This window comes from Orcinus orca, chromosome 1 (genome assembly GCF_937001465.1).
Source record: "Orcinus orca chromosome 1, mOrcOrc1.1, whole genome shotgun sequence".
Taxonomy (NCBI): domain Eukaryota; kingdom Metazoa; phylum Chordata; class Mammalia; order Artiodactyla; family Delphinidae; genus Orcinus; species Orcinus orca.
Window position 1 is genome coordinate 111,767,354 of NC_064559.1, and position 17,054 is coordinate 111,784,407.

General features: G+C 38.6%; 1 protein-coding gene across 6 annotated transcripts in view; it reads left to right on the forward strand.

The window, feature by feature from the left end:
• Positions 1–17,043, forward strand: part of CSDE1 (cold shock domain containing E1) — a 36,071-nt gene extending 19,028 nt beyond the window's left edge. For 5 of the 6 annotated variants that reach the window (XM_049710163.1, XM_033436017.2, XM_049710165.1 and 2 more), the window contains 15 exons: positions 599–696; positions 3,165–3,246; positions 3,574–3,702; positions 3,828–3,953; positions 4,580–4,792; positions 5,944–6,084; positions 6,170–6,334; positions 7,617–7,724; positions 8,335–8,510; positions 9,363–9,475; positions 10,474–10,593; positions 13,453–13,631; positions 14,492–14,655; positions 15,220–15,352; positions 15,723–17,043. In XM_049710163.1, coding sequence (XP_049566120.1) covers positions 599–696; positions 3,165–3,246; positions 3,574–3,702; positions 3,828–3,953; positions 4,580–4,792; positions 5,944–6,084; positions 6,170–6,334; positions 7,617–7,724; positions 8,335–8,510; positions 9,363–9,475; positions 10,474–10,593; positions 13,453–13,631; positions 14,492–14,655; positions 15,220–15,352; positions 15,723–15,770 — 1,995 coding nt within the window. In that variant the 3' untranslated portion in view covers positions 15,771–17,043. The remainder of the gene's footprint in view (positions 1–598; positions 697–3,164; positions 3,247–3,573; positions 3,703–3,827; positions 3,954–4,579; positions 4,793–5,943; positions 6,085–6,169; positions 6,335–7,616; positions 7,725–8,334; positions 8,511–9,362; positions 9,476–10,473; positions 10,594–13,452; positions 13,632–14,491; positions 14,656–15,219; positions 15,353–15,722) is intronic. The other variant, XM_049710166.1, reaches the window with a different exon arrangement.
• Positions 17,044–17,054: the final 11 nt, after the last annotated feature.

The following is a 17,054-nucleotide window of genomic DNA, read 5'->3' on the forward strand; positions in this document are numbered from 1 at the left end:
ACCTTTGCCTGATCCACCATGTGATCTATAAGCGTACTTTAAAATTCAAAATAGAAAACGTAAGCTGCAGTTGATAAAAATCAGTTTAAAATTTGGTTTTGAAGAGGCTTCGAGTGCAGCATTATCAAAAAATCTAAAAAGAAAAAAATCCATAGGACTTCCAAGTGTCTTAGCTTGCCCAAGTGTGACCTTAGTTAGAACATTAAGGTAAAATGCTTCTTTTACTCGCTTTTTTTGGGGGTTGTGGGAGGGGATCTTTTTTCTGGTTCCTTTTAAGCACTAACTCAGCTTTTTTGTTTGGAATGCCTTATATAAAAATTGTTTTTTTTGAAATGTAACTACAGCCTCTGGGCAAATGCTTCCACATGTGTAAGCTTTTTGAAGTTGGATTGCTGCTCAGCTGTGGACTCGCAGAAGTCATCAGCACCTTGGAGGGGAAGTGTGTTTATGTGAATAAACTATGTGCTTGTCAAAAGGCATTTAATTTTAAGAAATTTGGCTTTAAATGCCAGTTTAAGAAGTATTTAACAAAGTAAATCACAGTATACACTGAACATGCATCCTGCCAGTATAGTAATAATACCTTATTAATTCACAGGAAGTGTTTTATCTGACTTACACCCCTGAAGATGTTGAAGGGAATGTTCAGCTGGAAACTGGAGATAAAATAAACTTTGTAATTGATAACAATAAACAGTAAGTTCTTTTTTCCCACCTAAGTGGTTTGTTTTTTTGTTTTTGTTTTTGTTTTCCTTTTACAATAAGAAATTTGAAGCAAGTCAAAAACCTAACTTGTAAATCTGGATAATTTTCATGATCTTTTAAATTTTTATTCATCAGCTAAGCATTTGAGCGTCAATTCTATGACAGGCACTATGCAGGGTGTCAGAGATAGGAGGATAATTAAAACATGGTCAGAACTTTCAAGGAACTATTCTAGAGATCAGTGAAGGTTTTGCCATAGCAGCAGTGCTTGAGGTGCGCTTTAAGACGAGGAAGTCACTAGGGAGATGAGAAAAACATTCTGGATAGAGGAAGTACCATGGGGGAAGAGGCCAAAAGTTGGAGTTGATTTAATTGACTGGATCATGGAAAGATGAAGTTTGAACTTTATTCATTCGTCACAGGTGTCTTTGAAGGATTTTAAATGGGGAAGTGTGATTGGTTTCTATTGTTGGAAGTGGTGGAAACGGTAGGCTTTTGGAGAGTAGGGATGCTATAGACTAGAGGCAGAGTTATGAAAATTAATATGAAAGATGAGGGTGTAGTATAGACAGGTCAGGGGTGTTTGGGTATAAAAGTCAAGTCACATTGAGAAGATAAAATCACCAAATTTTATAACTTTTTAGATAGGGATGTGTATTAGAACTAAGGGAAAGGGAGTCCCAAATGCCATTTTTTTTTGGCTTGGGCTACTGGGCAGATGATGATCATTAACTGGACTAAGGAGGTACAGCAGAAAGTATTAAGGATGGGAGAAGAATTGTGCTTATTTTGGCATTTTGAATTTGAGGTGTCTTTGGGGGAAGATATTAAATATGTAGTTGCGTATATAGATCTGAACAAGCTAGTTATGGACAGGAGATAGAGCTGTTGAATTCATTGGCATAAGCAGTTAAGGAAAGTGTAGTTAAGAAAGCCCAGGGATGATGATTTTTATTTTGGAGTGGGAGAAACAGATACAAGTACAGAAGGAAGTTAAAAACAGGAGAAAGTGCTGGGAATGGACTTTGAATGGCAGTACAGAAAGAAAAGTCCCAAGAGTGTGCAGAATTATTAGCCTTGAACCTTACCTCTTGTAAGACTAGAAGGAATTGGATTGAGTTGTAGATTGATATTAGTAGTGCTAGTCTGAGGCCTCAATTTAATGTCAAGTTAGGAAACTTGGGAATAGGGCTTGAGTTAGAGGTGGATGGGGAACCAGTGAAAGGGCTTTATTTAATCTTAATAAGTTCTTGAATGTGCTAAGAACTTGTACTAAATATTTTATGTACAGTTGTTAATCCTCAGAACAGCCTCATCTGGTAAGTTTCTTCATCTGTAAAATGAGGTATGTTCTCATAAAGTAACTTGCCTAAAGTCATACAGCTTTTAAATTGACGTTTGAATCCCAATCTGGCTCTAAATAAAGCCTTTTCATTGTAGTAAGTTGCAAGAGCAAATAGGATTTTTCCAGTGTCTTTGTTAGTCTGTTAAATTTTTGAAATAAAAAAAGCACAGTTGGGTGACAATTTGTCCATGAAGAATTAAGGGAAGTAATTAGTTGGTCTGCAGATCTTATAAACACCACCAACAAATACTGTTGCATCTTACACTGTGTGTGCCATCTTTAAAAGGAAATCTGATTTACATTGTTGCTGCAGCAACATGTGATGTCTGTTTTCAATGGAGGTGAACATCACTCTTCTTTTAAAAATTAAATTTATTTATTTATTTATGGCTGTGTTGGGTCTTCGTTGCAGTGGCGGGCTTCTCATTGTGGTGGCTTCTCGCTGCAGAGCACAGGCTCTAGGCTCGCGGGCTTCAGTAGTTGCAGCACATGGCTTAGTTGCTCCATGGCATGTGGGATCTTCCCGGACCAGGGCTCGAACCCCTGTCCCCTGCATTGGCAGGCGGATTCTTAACCACTGGGCCACCAGGGAAGTCCTGAACTTTTCTAAAGCATAGCAGATATCTCCTGTAATCACTGCATTTACTCATGTTTCTTTTATGACTGTTTAATCAGAAATAATTGATGGGATAGCTAGTAAATTCAGTATTCATTGCAAACAGGACTATCTCTTATTTATCTCTTTATCCCCTGTACCTTTGTTTGCAGTACGTAATACCTACTTAGTGTTTGTTCACGTGATGGCCTTTCTAAAACTTTAGCATTCCCCATCTGGTTGCAACCAATTTGTGGCCTTATTTCAGCAGTCTGAGAGAAACAATGCCATATATGTGTGCCCAATTTAAAAGGCTAGGGAGTTTGCGCAGAAGTCCTTTGCACGTGAAGCCATATGAAAAGGATTATGTATTATAAAACCTTATATTAATGATGATACAGAATTCCTGAGGCCTCAGAAAACTAGTTTGTTTCTCTAAACTCATCATGTCTAACCAAGCCAATGCATTTTTCACCCCTCTTTGGTCCCCACCGTCCCCACCCGATTCTTTTGTTCTAGTACTGGTGCTGTAAGTGCTCGTAATATTATGCTGTTGAAAAAGAAACAAGCTCGCTGTCAGGGAGTAGTTTGTGCCATGAAGGTAAGTGTCGATCAGATTTGAGAAACTTTAGTTTTTTCTTTGACCGCTTTAAGTCTTTCAAACCCAAGCCTTTTGTTTTTCCTCTTTATATTTCCTTTAAAAATATTTAATTGTTAATGTCAGAAGTAATCTCTTAAAATTCCTTGGTTACTAATTATGTTCTTTAAAATGGGCCATTTAATTAATACTAGACTTTATCAAGTAATATTGTTTCCACTGGAGTATAATTTTGTGAAAAGGCTTATTGATTGTAAATTGTAGTCATAAATATGTGCACTGAATAGTACATAATATTCCTGCTGTTTCTTCATATTTGTTTGGCTTTAGGATGCGTTTGGTTTTATTGAAAGAGGTGATATTGTAAAGGAGATATTCTTTCACTATAGTGAATTTAAGGGTGACTTAGAAACCTTGCAGCCTGGAGATGACGTGGAATTCACAATCAAGGACAGAAATGTAAGATAAGATAGTTGAATAACTTGATCTTTGGCCTTCTTTTAAGATAAGTAGTGAGTTAAAATTTTAGGAAACACTTAAAGTGACATGGTTCCCCTCGCCCTCTGCACTCCCTTCTGATTTAGGGTAAAGAAGTTGCAACAGATGTCAGACTATTGCCTCAAGGAACAGTCATTTTTGAAGATATCAGCATTGAACATTTTGAAGGAACTGTAACCAAAGTTATCCCAAAAGTACCCAGTAAAACCCAGGTAAATAGTATTTTTTCAGAAGAGTCATCTTACACCTCATCAGTAATAGAATAATACGGTATGGTATACAGAAGTTTTATTACTTTCAATTAATGTAATTTTGTGACAGTGGAGCAGTTAAGTATTTTATGTGTGTAATTAAACTATATGAGAAACCATTGGTACATCCATGAATATGTTTTTCTTTCTTTTTTTTTAAACTGGGTGATATGGAGAAGGGGGCAAAAAAAATACTGGTTAGATTGGGGAAAAAATTCATGTGTGCATGCGTGCATCCCAGTTTGGTTTTTTTTCCTGTTGTTGGTGGGTGGGGGTGGGGTGGGGTGAAGAGATGAGACCAGTGGTGTCATTGCTGAGGAAATGTAGAACATAAAAGACTGAAATTCTTTTCCTTAAATAAAATCTCTCAGTATCAGAGTGCAGGATCTTAACTGCAGTATCATGATTTTATGGTTGTGTCATGTGACCATAGAACACCTTTCAAATTGGACTTATGTTATCAACACCTTTTTTTTCTTTAGGGAGCTATCTGTTATAAAATGGGTTTGCTGTGTGTTCTTCTTGTTTGACTTGGAACTAGGAAGGGTGAGAAATCTCCAGCTAAAATAGTTTTTCCTTTTCTTCAGAATGACCCATTGCCAGGACGCATCAAAGTTGATTTTGTGATTCCTAAAGAACTTCCCTTTGGAGACAAAGATACGAAATCCAAGGTGACCCTGCTGGAAGGCGACCATGTTAGGTTTAATATTTCAACAGACCGTCGTGACAAATTAGAACGAGCAACCAACATAGAAGTTCTGTCAAATACATTTCAGTTCACTAATGAAGCTAGAGAAATGGTAAGTGTTGGGTATTATTAGATACTTACCCAGTCTTGGAGGCGGCAGGGCAATGTTACAGTCAAGTTTGTAATATGGTATTGAAAATTCTTTGAGTTTTGACAATATTGGGCAATTACCTTATTAAGGTGATTGAGAACACAGACACTTGAGTCAATCTGGGTTTGACACTTAGCTCTGCCAGTTACCTTGAAATAGATGAGAGAAAATTGTAGAATTAAAATCTGGAGAGGATGGGCTTCCCTGGTGGTGCGGTGGTTGAGAGTCCGCCTGCCGATGCAGCGGACAGGGGTTCGTGCCCCGGTCTGGGAGAATCCCACATGCCGCAGAGCAGCTAGGCCTGTGAGCCATGGCCGCTGAGCCTGCACGTCCGGAGCCTGTGCTCCGCAATGGGAGAGGCCACAACAGTGAGGGGCCCGCGTACCGCAAAAAAAATAATAATCATCTCTGTAATATGTAAATATGTAAGTCATTGGTGGGTTGATAATTGTATTTTGAGTACTTGCCATGTGCCAGTTACTCTGGATATAATGCCCTTACAGAGCTGATAATTTAGTATGAAGGAAAAAAACATGAGGATAGAACTTCATTTATTTTTCAAACCTAAATCTTAAGTCCTCCTGTGCCTAAACTCAGAAATTTTTGCAGTCGAGATTAGAGAGTTGCCTTTAGTTGACTTCTGGGGTATTTGGAGTATTGTTCTGTAGATTTTTAATTTCTGGAAGTTACAGTGTCATAAAGCTTGGGCATTATTTGGAATCCTGGTTTTTGCCACTTACTAGCTGTGTGCTTTGGGAAAATTGCTTAACCTCTTTCAACCTCAGTTTCCTCTTCTTGTAAAACAATATTTTTCACAGAATTGAAAATTAAATGGAATATGTTGTATGCATTTACTTTAAAAATGATAATTTTTCTAGTGCGTGTTGGCCAAGAAGTAGCATCTGGGGAGTCTCAGGCAATTGCTTAGAGATTAATTTACTTTATTGAAATCAATGAGTTTGTATTTAAGTGGAAAAATTAAAATGTGGGTACAAAATTTGGCTGTTTAATACAGAGAATTCCTAATGAATTTAACTTGATGATACTTCCAATCTTGAATGTTGTTGTCTTGACAATCTGCACAGCCAGTAAAAGTATTGTTTTGGTTTCAGGGTGTAATTGCTGCCATGAGAGATGGTTTTGGTTTCATCAAATGTGTGGATCGTGATGCTCGTATGTTCTTCCACTTCAGTGAAATTCTGGATGGGAACCAGCTCCATATTGCAGATGAAGTAGAGTTTACTGTGGTTCCTGTGAGTAGTTTTTGAGAAAAGTATGGGAGGTTTTCTTGATCCTTCCTTTTTTGGTTTTAAAGTTACTTTTGTTTATCATTTGTAGGATATGCTCTCTGCCCAAAGAAATCATGCTGTTAGGATTAAAAAACTTCCCAAGGGCACGGTTTCGTTCCACTCCCATTCAGATCATCGTTTTCTGGGCACCGTAGAAAAAGAAGCCACTTTTTCCAATCCTAAAACCACTAGCCCAAATAAAGGCAAAGAAAAGGTAAGTTTTAATCAAAATGATTTTTGCAGTTCTTTATTCCTCATCTGCTTAAAGGCAACCACTGTCCACACAATAATGGAGTATTGTCTCTTTCAGAATTCCCTGTAATATTAACAGTGAACTAACCTAAAGCAGGGTTTTTAATCTCATCAATATTAACATTTTAGGGGGCTACCCTGGTGGCACAGTGGTTGAGAGTCTGCCTGCGGATGCAGGGGACACAAGTTCGTGCCCTGGTCCGGGAGGATCCCACATGCCACGGAGCGGCTGGGCCCGTGAGCCATGGCCGCTAAGCCTGTGCGTCCAGAGCCTGTGCTCTGCAACGGGAGAGGCCACAGCAGTGGGAGGCCCGCGTACCGCAAAAAAAAAAAAAAAAAAATTAACATTTTGAGCTGGATAATTCTTTGAGTGGGAGGGGGTGGGGAGATGTTCTTTGCATTTGGGGATGTTTAGCAGCATCCCTGGCCCACTAGAGGTCAGTATCTCTCCTTCTTCCCATGTACAACAGCCAGACATGTCTCCAGAATCTGCCAAATGTCCCCTGATCACCCCCAGTTTAGCATCACTCATCTAAAATGATAGTACTTGTCATCCAAGCAATTTAAAACTTCGAAATTTTGGTAGACTCAGTTCACACATTTGAACTCCATTTATTGAAAAATCCACTAAATCCGTAAATATGAAGCTATCCCTAAGATGACCTCTGCTCTTAAGTAAATAACAAGAATTGTATAGAAACAGGTGATTCAAACAATATTAAATATTGCTATAAAAGGTCAATGAGAAAGCTTTGGCAAAAATTCTAAACTGGCAGGATCTGGGATGGTTTCACTAAGTCATTGACGTTTAATAGGTGGAGATAAATGAGGAAAAGATATTCCTCACTGAATAGAGGTACAGATGAGAAAAATTCAGGGTTTCTTTATAAAACACTAATTAGTTTGACAGGAAGATAGGGCTTCTTTTTGGGGTGGGGGTGATTGTTGATTGGCCGTGAACACTATAGAATAGGCATATTGTCAGTAAGCGTTCCCTCCTCAACATTAAAATTAGGTTAAGACTTTAAGACCAAATTAGGCAGACTGAGTCAGCCCTGGGTTAAAAGGCAAGACCATCTATTATTCATACGAAAAATACATATTTTAGAGAACCCTAGGTAGGAAATTTCTACAGCTGTACCAGTGCTTTGGCTCAGGAGTCTGTAATAATTGCAGTTGTGCTTATATTGTTTTTTTGGTGGTGGTTCTTGATTCTTTTCATTGTTTTCTGACTATTTCTTTAGGAGGCTGAGGATGGTATTATTGCTTATGATGACTGTGGGGTGAAATTGACTATTGCTTTTCAAGCCAAGGATGTGGAAGGATCTAATTCTCCTCAGATAGGAGACAAGGCAAGATAATTCTGTTTATTTGAGAGAGGGGGGAGGGTTAAAGGTTATCATCTTCATCATAAATCCTGAAAAATGGTTTCTTTAAGTTTTATCAAGTTTTGCTAACATTCTTTTGTGCTTACAAGCTTAATATATGAACATCTTCCTATTTAAAAGCAGCTTATTCAATAAGAACAGGGTCTAGCAAGCTTTTTGTTAAAGCTTTTTGAGGAGTTAGTATTTAAGCATTAGATATGTCAAAAGCAATTACCTTATATAAAATTAATAAAATTGGTAAGAAAGTTAAAACAGTCACTGAAGCATTATCAAAATAAAACCACGCCAAAGGTTTTTATATTGCTGTTCATTTTTGTCATACTTAATATGTCTGGTTTTCTAGTTGACGTCCTTTAGAGAAATTAAGAATCTATAAGGAACACACACTGGAGAGCAAAACTTGATCCTTGTGAAAAGTGGAATGAGAAGTAGAAGTGATAGTTCTGGTGAATATCTGTTCCATCAGAGTATTTATAAAAAGGATATTTAGAGTGGAAAGCAAGGTCTGGGGGAGTTGTCATTTCCACTTGGCGTGAAATGACATGATATTAATGAGCATCGTTATTTTTCACAGGTTGAATTTAGTATTAGTGACAAACAGAGGCCTGGACAGCAGATTGCAACTTGTGTGCGACTCCTAGGTCGTAATTCCAACTCCAAGAGGCTCTTGGGTTATGTGGCAACTTTGAAGGATAATTTTGGATTTATTGAAACAGCCAATCATGATAAGGAAATCTTTTTCCATTACAGGTGAGGAATGCCTTTTAGGAACTTAGAGCTTAAATTCCATAATCCATTCTTTGGTTTTGGAGTCAAAAACATTAGTATTGGGTAGTTATGTATTTTTTAATCTCAAATTTCATATTGGTGAAATTTTGGCAATATATAAAGTTAACCGTCTACCTCTGTATAGAAAACATGTGGTCAAAAGATAGAGAAAGACCTGTACCTGCTTTGAACATTGGATAGGAGCCTTTCTGCTTCAGTAAAAGAATACAGTTTTGGGCTTCCCTGGTGGCGCAGTGGTTGAGAGTCCACCTGCCGATGCAGGGGACACGGGTTTGTGCCCCGGTCTGGGAAGATCCCACATGCCGCAGAGCGGCTGGGCCCGTGAGCCATGGCCGCTGAGCCTGCGCGTCCGGAGCCTGTGCTCTGCAACGCAAGAGGCCACAACAGTGAGAGGCCCGCGTACCGCAAAAAAAAAAAAAAAAAAAAAAAATGCTTTAAAAGATACAGTTTTATGTGTTGCTACCAGAGAGTTGTATATTTCATTTGGTGTTATAGTATAGTGGTTAAGAGCATGGGCTCTTAGAACCGTACGGTTCCAGTTTGAATCCAGGCTCTGCTACTTAGTACCTGTGTAAGTTTTATCAAATGAAAATAACCTCCTGTCATCTTAGTTTCATTATCTTGAAGCTGAGGATAATGGTACCTCTTCATATAGGATGTTTCTGAAGATTACATGAGTCAGTGCTTAAAACAGTATCCAGCTTAAGTAAGCACACCATGAATATTATAATAGAAGAAATAAAGGGTACTTGCTACTGTTGATGTTTGTGGTAATTACTTTTGCAAATGTCATTTCCTTTCCCTCCCCTGCAGTGAGTTCTCTGGTGATGTTGATAGCCTGGAACTGGGGGACATGGTCGAGTACAGCTTGTCCAAAGGAAAAGGCAACAAAGTCAGTGCAGAAAAAGTGAACAAAACACACTCAGGTAATGAATTGTGACTTCTGATTATTAGGCCTATGTTTTGGGTAGGGAGGGTGAGGGGTAGGGTAGGAGAGGGAGAGAAAAGCCTACTGTTCTAGATCAGTGTTTCTCCAGGTATGATCCCCAGATCCAGCAGCATCACCTGGCTACTTGTTAGAAATACAAGTTGTCTGACCCCACCCCAGACCTACCAAAACTTTGGAGATGGGCAGTCTGTTTTAACAAATCCTTCAGGTGGTTCTGATGAACACTGAAGTTTGAGAACCATTGTTCTAGATTTTCTAGGTCATTTGCTTTGAGTTTATTATCAGTTCAATATCTCTTTTTAAAAATAACCCCAAGATAATAAATCTCCATGGGATTGGGGGAGGAGGCATTCCTCTAGAAGACGATTTTGGAGAAGAATGAGTTTAAATGTGAAGAATAATGGCAACTTAAGGAAATCGTTGCTATTTAGGATCTTTGACTTTTAAAAGGCCTACAACTTACTTTTTTGGCTTTCGTGTAAACTCACCAAATAATACTTTTTCTTGGTGTTATTCTAGAGAAATGGGAGCTAAGAACATTCATTCAGTTTAATAAATGTTTTAGAAACTGGGGGTACAGCAGTGAAGAAATAAGACAGATTGGCAAAAAAGATGAGTGAAATATCGGATATAGTACGTTCAGAAAGATACTAAGATAAAATAAATTGGGGAAGTATATAAGTTTTGGGGTTAGCAATACTTGTAGAGACCAAGGAAGGCCTCACTAAAAAGGTGATATTTGGTCATGTGGAAAAGGTGAGAGAGCAAGACATGTTTAAATATGTATACTTATTAAGTCTTTAAACATCTTTATTTTAATAGTAGTTTAGAAGTATTGCATTTCAGGACTGGCAGGCAACCAGCCAACCCTCTGTTAACGTTTGTTCTGTTAATGTTCGCTTTTTTTTTTGGTCCTATGCAATAGAGTTTAAATAAAATTGTTGAGGGAGAGGTATACATGCTTTTGTTTTGTAGTGAATGGCATTACTGAGGAAGCTGATCCCACCATCTACTCTGGTAAAGTCATTCGCCCCTTGAGGAGTGTCGATCCAACACAGACTGAGTACCAAGGAATGATTGAGATCATGGACGAAGGTAAGAACATCGCTATCAGATTGTTTTGAAATTTGCCTTACCTTCAGATGAGTGCGTCGAAGATTTTAAAATATGGTAGGGTGGCAGTTATTTTCAAATTCCTTAAAAACTGAATCAAGGAAAAGTGATTTTATTCCCACAATACTTGGTTTTTATTTTTTTATATCCCTTGGAAATGAGATCAGCCTGGGTTTATGTTGTGAACAAATGACTGCTGTGGAGCATATGGCTGATATGTGAGCTACTAACGGTGAGTTATACTGAAATAGACTGAGAACAAAATCTCACACTAAAAATATGCATTTAATGTTTGATAATCAGACATTCAAGTTGGCTGGGTTTAGTACAACTTTGCAGTTTTCCTCTGTTATTCACTGGTTATTTACATCAGTATTAACAGAATTTCCTAGTAACTGTTCAATTCTATAAACATTTTTGCCTCCTGTAAAAGTTTACTGTATCTGTTACTTAATAGCCAGGGTTCCATGGGGATCCTACTACTTTTCTCTAGGTCAAGGCCCCCTACATTTTCATTTCCTGCCTTTTTCTCCCCATCTTTGACAACTCCCTGAGTCCTGGTGTCATCCCTTACCCCAAACAATTAACGCCAGAAAGACCAACTTTGTGCATAAAATAAGTTTGCAGTAGAAGTGTTAGTAGGGAACACTGGATGATTAATACAGCAGAATTACCATAATGATGGGGTTGATGAGAGGATTTGAAATTCTAACCAAAGACGATAGCTTGGCTCACAAAGGGAATAAATCTTGTGTCATCTAGGAGTCATAGGAGAACATAAAGTGGGGAAGAGAAGGTCATTTGAGAGAAGGAAGTGAGCCTTGATGAACATGTTCCTTTACTACATGAGGTTCTTAGAAATTCCTGTTTTTAATAGAATCAGTACCCTAATACACACATCTCCAAATATGAATTGACTTTGTAGCAAGTCAGTCTTAAACTAATGCCATGGTGACACCATATCCTTAAAAGGGCCACGAGGGTATGGGCAACTAACTTAAACTCGTGAGGTAATATCAAAGTGCCCCATTTCCTCCTCTGTATCATGCACCCTTTTATTTACTTTTGCATTCCCACCCCCCAATCCACTTAATTCTTCAACACTGGCTATTTGATAGTCTAAAAGCAAGGTTTTGTGGAAAAGGAAACTTCCCTGAAATCTCTAAGCCTAGAGTTTTCTGCGACTAGAAAGGTCACTTTTCCCCACTTGGTGGTGAGAACAGCTCTTTTATTTAGGAATACAGCTAACCCAATATAAGACCATGGGTTTTAGAGCCGGACAGACCTAGATCTGAATACCAGCTCTTCCACTTCTAGCTATACAACCTAAGTCAAATTAATTAAGTCTTTACTAGCTTAGTTTCTTCGGGGTTTTTTTTTTTTGGTTTTTTTTTTTTTTTTAAAATTTATCTTATTTTTGGCTGCTTTGGGTCTTCATTGTTGCACGCGGGCTTTCTCTAGAGGAGGCAAGCGGGGGCTACTCTTCATTCGGTGCACGAGCTTCTCATAGTGGTGGCTTCTCTTTGAGGAGCATGGGCTCTAGGCACGTGGGCTTCAGTAGTTGCGGCTCACGGGCTCTAGAGCGCAGGCTCAGTAGTTGTGGCACATGGGCTTAGTTGTTCCATGGCATGTGGAATCTTCCCGGACCAGGGCTTGAACTCATGTCCCCTACATTGGCAGGTGGATTCTTAACCACTGTGCCACCAGGGAAGCCCCAGTTTCTTCATTTTTAAAATGAGGATAATATCTTCAACCTCAGAATATTCTATAAAGATTAAATATGCATCAGTATAAGTGTTTAATAAATAGTGGTTACTGCTAGTACCACTAAGTCAGACTAGCTGTCTTTAGTATTTCTGCATGACTTGATCTATTGGAAATCTCAAAGTTTTTAGTTCCCGTAACTTTGAGAAGAAAATCTTCACTTACCCCCTATAATCATCAAGAGAACGGTTAAAAGCATTCCCAGTTTTGAAGCTTCGTCTTCCATCTAACGTTTTTCCCCTCTTTTCCACCTTCGTTGATTCAGTGAATTCACCATCCAGGGGAACTGATAGGCATCTGGATGGACTCTTTGGCCTGGTTTTTATCCATAGCCTGCACTGACCTCCAGCCAACTTTTTACTCTGGGGCAGAGCTCAGCAAATAAGATAGCTTGTTTTTATAAATAAAGTTTTGTTGAAACACAACCAAGACTGTTTACATACTGTCTTTGACTGCTTTCTCACTGCAACAGCAAAGTTGAGTCATCATGACAGAGACAGGATCCTACAAGACTAAAATATTTACTATCTAGCCCTTTAAGAAAAAGTGTGATGGGCCCTGATCTAGAAGAAAGGTAACTGTAGGTTTGAGGGAGCCACAATCAGAACAAAGAAAGGAAGTGGAATGCCAAGAAATGATTTATCTATTTTGCGTTTTTGCCTATGCCTGGCTTGTTTAATGCCCAGTCGGGTATGGATCAGAAATGTTTTTGACTGGCTCATATTGTGAACTTGGGAAGAAGATAATCCAGTGGATCATGTTAGCAACCCATAGAGCTTTAAAAGCTGAAAGGTAATGAGATTGTGAGTGCTAGTGTTATTTTTTTTTTCCCCATAAATGTGGTTTAAAACTGTTCATTAGCTAGTAAGGTGATAATGAGTTACAAGTTCTCATTTGTTTTTGTGGTAGTATTTAGCTTTCAGGATTTTATTGGAGCTTTAAAGTAGAATTTCTTAGGTATAAAAAAAATCTTCCTAGTGAATATATTTTTAGCAAATTAAAAATTCATTAGGACCATCAGCAGAGGGCTGTCGTGAAATATTAGCTTTTAGACTTTGTACCTGTTTCTCCTTACAGGGGATATGAAAGGTGAGGTCTATCCATTTGGCATAGTTGGGATGGCCAACAAAGGGGATTGCCTACAGAAAGGGGAGAGCGTCAAGTTCCAGTTGTGTGTCTTGGGCCAAAATGCACAGACTATGGCCTACAACATCACACCCCTGCGTAGGGCCACAGTGGAGTGTGTGAAAGATCAGGTAAGTGGTTATATCTCTTGATCTGAATTTGATCCTTTTATGAGTTGGTAACCAAATAGTAACCAAAACCTTGAAACTTTTTCAGCCCAGGGGGAACCATCAACATTCATTTGGTTTTTATTTCCACTTTACCCCCCTTTTCAGTGATTTGAAGTAGCTTATTAAAAACACAGAGAAAACCACATGGAAAGAAAAAACGGCAATAGTAGCAAAAGGAAAGTAAGAATAGTATTAATAGCTAACACAATGGGGAAAATAAGTTTGGGGTGAGATTTCCAGGATAGAAAGACTATAATGTTTTTCATACTTGAGCTTAGAGCTTCTTTTACAGACCACACAAAGAAAGAAACCATGTGTAGAAGTGTTCATAAAATAAGCTTCGGGCAAACAAAACTATTCCTGGTACTTAAATCTCAAGGAAATCTCTCTGAGTCCTCAGAGAGGACATTTTTTGGTATCAGTACAGTGACTAACATTTTGTATGGCTGTTTCTAATAATACCATAACCCAGCTTAATAATTTTGGAAGGTATCAAAACAATGCATATGTTCAAGTAACAGCTTCCTAATGATTTTGCTTAATTCAAAAGCATAGTTCATACAATATATGTAGGCAAGGTGACCTTTCTTTGTTTCTCAGGCTATGATAGAGTGGATGGCACTGGTTTCAAAGATACATTTCTTCCCTGACAAGTTTTGCAGACCCATATGCTGTTGTTATAGCCCAGGCAGCGAGCATCAGCGCTGACGCCACATTTTATAAACCCCACTAGCTAAGGGCAAATTGTGCTTCATTCAACGTGAGTTTCTTTTCCCTGCTGTGTGGTATGTCTTTTTTATGCTGTCTTTTTAAAATTTCAGTTTGGCTTCATTAACTATGAAGTAGGAGATAGCAAGAAGCTCTTTTTCCATGTGAAAGAAGTTCAGGATGGCATTGAGCTACAGGCAGGAGATGAGGTGGAATTCTCAGTGATTTTTAATCAGCGCACTGGCAAGTGCAGTGCTTGTAATGTTTGGCGAGTCTGGTGAGTTCTTTGTTGTTGTTGATTAGTAACCTCCCTGGACTGTCTCTTTCGTAATCTCTGCTTTATCATATTTTTTCACTTTTCCATCACTGCTTTTTTTTTAATCCTCTTCTGCCACTTTCTGGTTGTTTCTTCATTGTCTAAATTTTGTAGTTTAGCATTTCTGGCACTATGTTTTTGTTTTGTTTTAATAACAAAATAGCATGAGAGGAGCTGGAAGTCTCTGGAAATATTTCTTCATATTTTCCTTTTCTAATGTTTTTCCATACCTGCTACATTGTTTTATGTGTCTGTGGAACTAGTTTTCTGGTTGCAGACCGGTCTCGGGATGACCCTCACCCAAATGATTCTTCCAGCTCCTAAGCAGTAATAAACATTGAGTTCAGAATAAAAACATAAACTTGTCTGCCCTGTCTTGCTAGTTAGTTAGTTGGCTAGGTGAGGCAAGAGTCTCCCCTCATTAAAACTGAGTCATTTGGGTAGTTAGGTAGAAGACACACTACTCTGCATGTACTTTTCTTCCCATCAAGTGTTGCTGCTTCTCACCTATTGACTTTGTTACAGCGAGGGCCCCAAGGCTGTTGCAGCTCCACGACCTGATAGGTTGGTCAATCGCTTGAAGAACATCACCCTGGATGATGCCAGTGCTCCTCGCCTAATGGTTCTTCGTCAGCCAAGGGGACCAGATAACTCAATGGTATGAGGGCATACAAGGTTTTGGGTGGATGGGGGCAACTGATAGACCAGCATACTACTTGAGAACCTATTTTAGCAGAACTCAAAGAGCTTACTTTTTACCAAGGTGCTTCAGTATTGCTGTCATAACTAGTTAGCATCCCTGCACATTGGTTCAGCCCCTAACGTAATGGTTGCTTACAGTAAGAGGAACATTTCTTGGTGTTCCTGATACTTTGAACATAGTTTAGGAAGGCTTACTATAGATTTCCTCCTCTGCAAAAGAATTGGTGGTGATTGAGAGTAATGCTTTGGTAGTCCCTTTTGGAATTGTGAATGTACAATGATTGTCATACACCCAGGTCATTAACTGCAATTTTATTTCCTCACAGGGATTTGGTGCCGAAAGAAAGATCCGTCAAGCTGGTGTCATTGACTAACCACATCCACAAAGCACATCATTAATCCACTATGATCAAGTTGGGGGGATTCTGGTGAAGGGTTCTGAATATCTCCCTCTTCATCCCTCCCAAAATCTGGAATACTTATTCTATTGAGCTGTTACACCAGTTTTAACACCTTCCTCGTGTTATGTTTAAAAAAATAAATAAATTTAAGAAAACCATTTTAAAATTATGCACAGTTGCAGCCTGGAAAACTTAAGGTGGCGCCTTATAGAATCAATTTTAGGAGCTTTATTTGGTGCATTTAACGCAACTGGTAATTGCAAAATCCACTTCTGCCTGTGTAAGTGAAAAATATAGACTGTTACCTTGTTGGCCCTATGAAATTCTGCACTTGATACTTAGTATATATACTCTACCTTCATTACTTTTGGCAAGATGTTCTGCCTTAGCACTCAGTTGCATTCTTTTTCCTTTTCTTTTCTGTTCATTATGCTTTAATTCTGAGGACCATATGATGGTAGAATATATTAAAAATTACAAAAATTTGTATAGGCAAACCAGTTCTTTAAGTTGATGGCCAAATGTTAAAATGTTATTTTTCATACCATTTATAATCTTATCACAGTCCACTTAATGAAGTTTGGTTAGATTTCAGTGAAAATTATCTTCCAGGGTAGTTCCCCCTCCCCCCCCGCCCCGGATGGGGGTTGTAACTTTACCACAATTAGTATATATGGTGCAGAATTTCATGCAAATGAGGTGTGCCAGCAGTGTGATAATTTAAACGTATTTAAAGAAAAACAAAAGGATGAATGCACAAACTTGCTGCTGCTTAGATCACTGCAGCTTCTAGGACCCAGTTTCTTTTACTGATTTCAAAACAAAACAAAAACAAACAAAAAATAATAAAAAAGTTGTGCCTGAAATGAATCTTGTTTTTTTTATAAGTAGCCGCCTGGTTCCTGTGTCCTGTAAAAAGTACAGGCACTTGACCCTTGGTGTAGCTTCTGTTCGGCTTTATATCATGGGAAAGGATTGGTCTGATTTCTTGGCCCTCAACTTGAATTGGCCACGTACAGGGTCCCTGGCCAGTGGACTGAAGGCTTTGTCTAAGATGACAAGGGTCAGCTCAGGGGATGTGGGGGAGGGTGTTTTATCTTCCCCGTTGTCGTTTGAGGTTTTGATCTTCTCTGGGTAAAGAGGCCATTTATCTTTGTAAACACGTTAACACTTTTGCTTTCTCCAGTTTTCTGTTAATGGCGAAAGAATGGAAGCGAATAAAGTTTTACTGATTTTTGAGACACTAGCACCTAGCGC